Source organism: Nicotiana sylvestris, chromosome 8 (genome assembly GCF_000393655.2).
Source record: "Nicotiana sylvestris chromosome 8, ASM39365v2, whole genome shotgun sequence".
NCBI classification, from domain to species: domain Eukaryota; kingdom Viridiplantae; phylum Streptophyta; class Magnoliopsida; order Solanales; family Solanaceae; genus Nicotiana; species Nicotiana sylvestris.
The window spans coordinates 68,780,410-68,783,701 of NC_091064.1; the positions used below are offsets into that span (position 1 = coordinate 68,780,410).

A 3,292-nucleotide genomic window follows, 5' to 3' on the forward strand; every position below is an offset into this window, starting at 1 on the left:
TATCTATCCTCGAGAGGCTGCAGAACCTTTTTAGGAAAAACTTCATATTCTTGAAATTCTTATTGTGCGACCTTGTTGATACGAGAACTAAACTTCTGTTATTCTATTCTCTCACAGATAGTGAGGATGCGAGCTACCAGACGAGGTGGACGACCACTAGTGCCACCCACTGAGGCCACTAGAGGCTATGGACGCGGTCGTGGTCGTGGCAGAGGCAGAGCAGCGAGGGCAGCACCTGTTGATCCACCAGCTGCTCCAGCTCCGGATCAGGCTCTAGCAGCACCAGTTCAGGCACCAGCTATGCCCATCGTGATCCCGGGTCTACAGAAGGCCTTGGCATAGATCTTGACAGTTTGCACTAGCTTAGCTCAAGCAGTTTCAGCCACCACAGTAGCAGCAGCTACTTCACAGGCCGGGGAGGCAATCAGACCCCCACTGCTCGCACACCTGAGCAGGTAGTGCAGGGACTACAGACACCAGGGGCACCTCCAGCCCAACCGGTTGCACAAGCCTAAGAGTTCATTGTACCAGTTATGCATGAGGATGAGCAGCGTCGTCTTGAGAGGTTTGGTAGGCTCCCGCCTTCGTCATTCAGTGGTGCTGAGGGCGAGGATGCCTAGGGTTTTCTTGATAAGTGTCAGCGGATGCTCCGTACAGCAGGGATTCTTGAGACTAGTGGTGTGCCATTTTCAACTTTTCAGTTTTCTGGGGCCGCCTTCACTTGGTGGGAGGCGTATGAGAGGCTTAGGCCGGTTGGTGCGGCCCCTTACTTGGCAGCAGTTCTCCACTCTCTTCTTGGAGAAGTATGTACCGCAGTCCTGCAGAGAGGAGCTGCGTAGACAATTTGAGTGGTTGATATAGGGTGATATGACTGTGTTACAGTATGAGTCAGGGTCGTGACAGTATTACTCCTTCTTTTACACAATTTAAATCTGCTCCACTATCAAATAAAGCAACAAACTCTTTTTTGAAATTGTAGTCAATTAGTTATTTTTATTAAAAAAATTTGGGTGATAAAATATTGTTGTTTTCCTAAAAAGTCATCTTCAGGAAAATCCATTACTGCTAGTAGAGTATTAGCAGTTTTTTCTTTTGAAGAACTAGCAATATTGTCTATCTTAGTAATCTTAACAATAGGATCTGTATTAATCACCACAGACTTTTCTAATCTGAAAATCCTTTCATCTAAGGCTACATTTGAAGCCATTAATTCCGAGATTTCTTTCTTGAGATAATTTATCTCAATACTTAAATCTTGGACAGTAGCAAGCCTTTCAGGCTGAGACTTGTTTTTCACCATTTTTCTGATCTCAGACATGGTGTAAGGTCTTTTTTGAGATGGAATATCTTCCACCTCCGATCCTACTTCTGAACTAGTAGGAATCTTATCTATTAGTTGGGACCTTAATGCAGGGTCTTTAATAACCCTTAAAAGATCAATCAAATTTTCGTTAGATAGAACATTGATCTTCAAGTCTCTAAATTGGGAGTAAATATTAAAAAGTTCATCGTCGGTATTACAACAATGATTTGAGCATTGTCCCTTATTACAGAACTCTTGCTCTTCTTCATAAGATGAAGTATAACTTTCTTCATGAAGGACCCTTAGGTCTTCACTTGTTGATGAAGAACCTTCATCAGTGTCAGATATTTCTGGAGAAGAATTTAAAAGAATCTTACATAAAGAATCTTTGATTTGATCATCTAAGTCAAGTTCCTTGATCTTGTCCTTGATTTTACAATCCTTAGCGTAATGGCCTACTCTACCACATTTATAATAGGCATGAGGGTTTTTGGATTTAATAAAACCCTTTCTGGCTTTATGAAAAACCTTTCTTCTTTGGGACTTTTCCTGCCGCTTCTCTGGTGGACCCTTTTTCCTTTTGAAATCCTTTTTATGGGATTTCTTCTTCTTGGAAGGTATATCAATGGTGAACTATTCACAGAATTCACCTAATTGTTGTCTCTCAGTGAGACAATGTTTCTTAATTTGTTGGTTTAGCTTGATCTCATTACACAGAGCTAAACCTTCCTGAGTGCATACACTAAATAGTTTGTCATGTCAGTAATTATTATAATCAATACTCATTCTTGTGCCTCTAAGAACCTTTCGAATCCTTTCAGCAAATAAAGGAGGGAGTCCATCTATGAATTTCGACTTCCAATGAGTACTATTACTCTCTGGTAATTCCATCACTCTGGATAAGAAAACATCTTTATACCATCAGAAATATGTGAGGGTTTTACACCTGAAATTCTGTAGCATCATTCTAATGGTCTCACTATAATCACACCATCTTCTAGAAAAGTGTTCAACGATATTCATGACTAAAGAATAGACGGAGTTTTGAACAGTCTTATCGTATTCAGTCTTGGTTGCGTTCATTATTTGAAAACGTTGGTCATGAGTGAGATAATTATCCCACCATCCTTTTAGCTGACCAATAAATCCGGCAATAATCATTTCTGCAATTTCCCTATCTGTATTTTTATTAACTTTACAGATAGTACTGTACATAAGCATTCTATGTACTATCATATAGATCTGTCTTTCTGCAAGACCATCTATATTTCACTCATAGATATCTGACCCACTATAACCCTGGTGGTAGTGCTCATTGTCCTATTCTTCTATTAGGACATTTTGAAGAGTTGGTCTTGGATAGTAAAACATTATTTGGTATGGTTTTCGAGCATACTTTTCAGAGATTTTATTAATCTCGTCATCTACTTTCAGATTGCTAGTAGATGCATGCTCTAAACTTAGAGGACTAGCTCTAAATTCACCTAGCTTCTTAACAAGAAGTTCTTCAATATTTTGAAGACTTACGTCATCCAGACTTTTCAATTTAAATTCTTTTAGCTCAGGAGGTGGTTGGATACTTGCAGTAGCAATTTTCTCTTTACCTTTAGTATCCTTCTGTTGGATTTTTTGAACCTCGGCTATAAGCTTGTCCAATTTCTCATGGATCTTAATAACCTGTTCACCCAGAATACTCACATACATATTAGTATAATTGTTCTGAGTAAGCATAGTATTCAGGTTCTTTGTATTTATTGTAGCAACATCATTTTTAAATATTTTTGAAAAAGTAGTACAGTAAATAATTTTATCTTTTCCCCTATATGAAATGATTATTGGGGTGGAAAATTTGTGAGCGTATAATCTCTTTCTAACACAAAAATATAGTTATAAATATGCTTAGACATAAACCATGGAACAAAAGCAATAATTTTATTTTTCTTGCTAATGTCTGTATAAAAGTCATGTCTAAAAAATTGTACCAATTCG

The 3,292-nt window shown here is 38.5% G+C and overlaps 1 protein-coding gene across 1 annotated transcript; it reads right to left on the reverse strand.

The window, feature by feature from the left end:
• Positions 1-979: 979 nt before the first annotated feature.
• On the reverse strand, positions 980-3,007 carry LOC138875175 (uncharacterized). Its single transcript, XM_070153999.1, has 3 exons — positions 2,700-3,007; positions 2,108-2,198; positions 980-1,936 (listed from the first exon to the last, which is right to left on the reverse strand). Exons 1-3 carry the CDS (start codon positions 3,005-3,007, stop codon positions 980-982), a joined length of 1,356 nt encoding a protein of 451 aa, XP_070010100.1.
• Between the last annotated feature and the right edge of the window lie 285 nt (positions 3,008-3,292).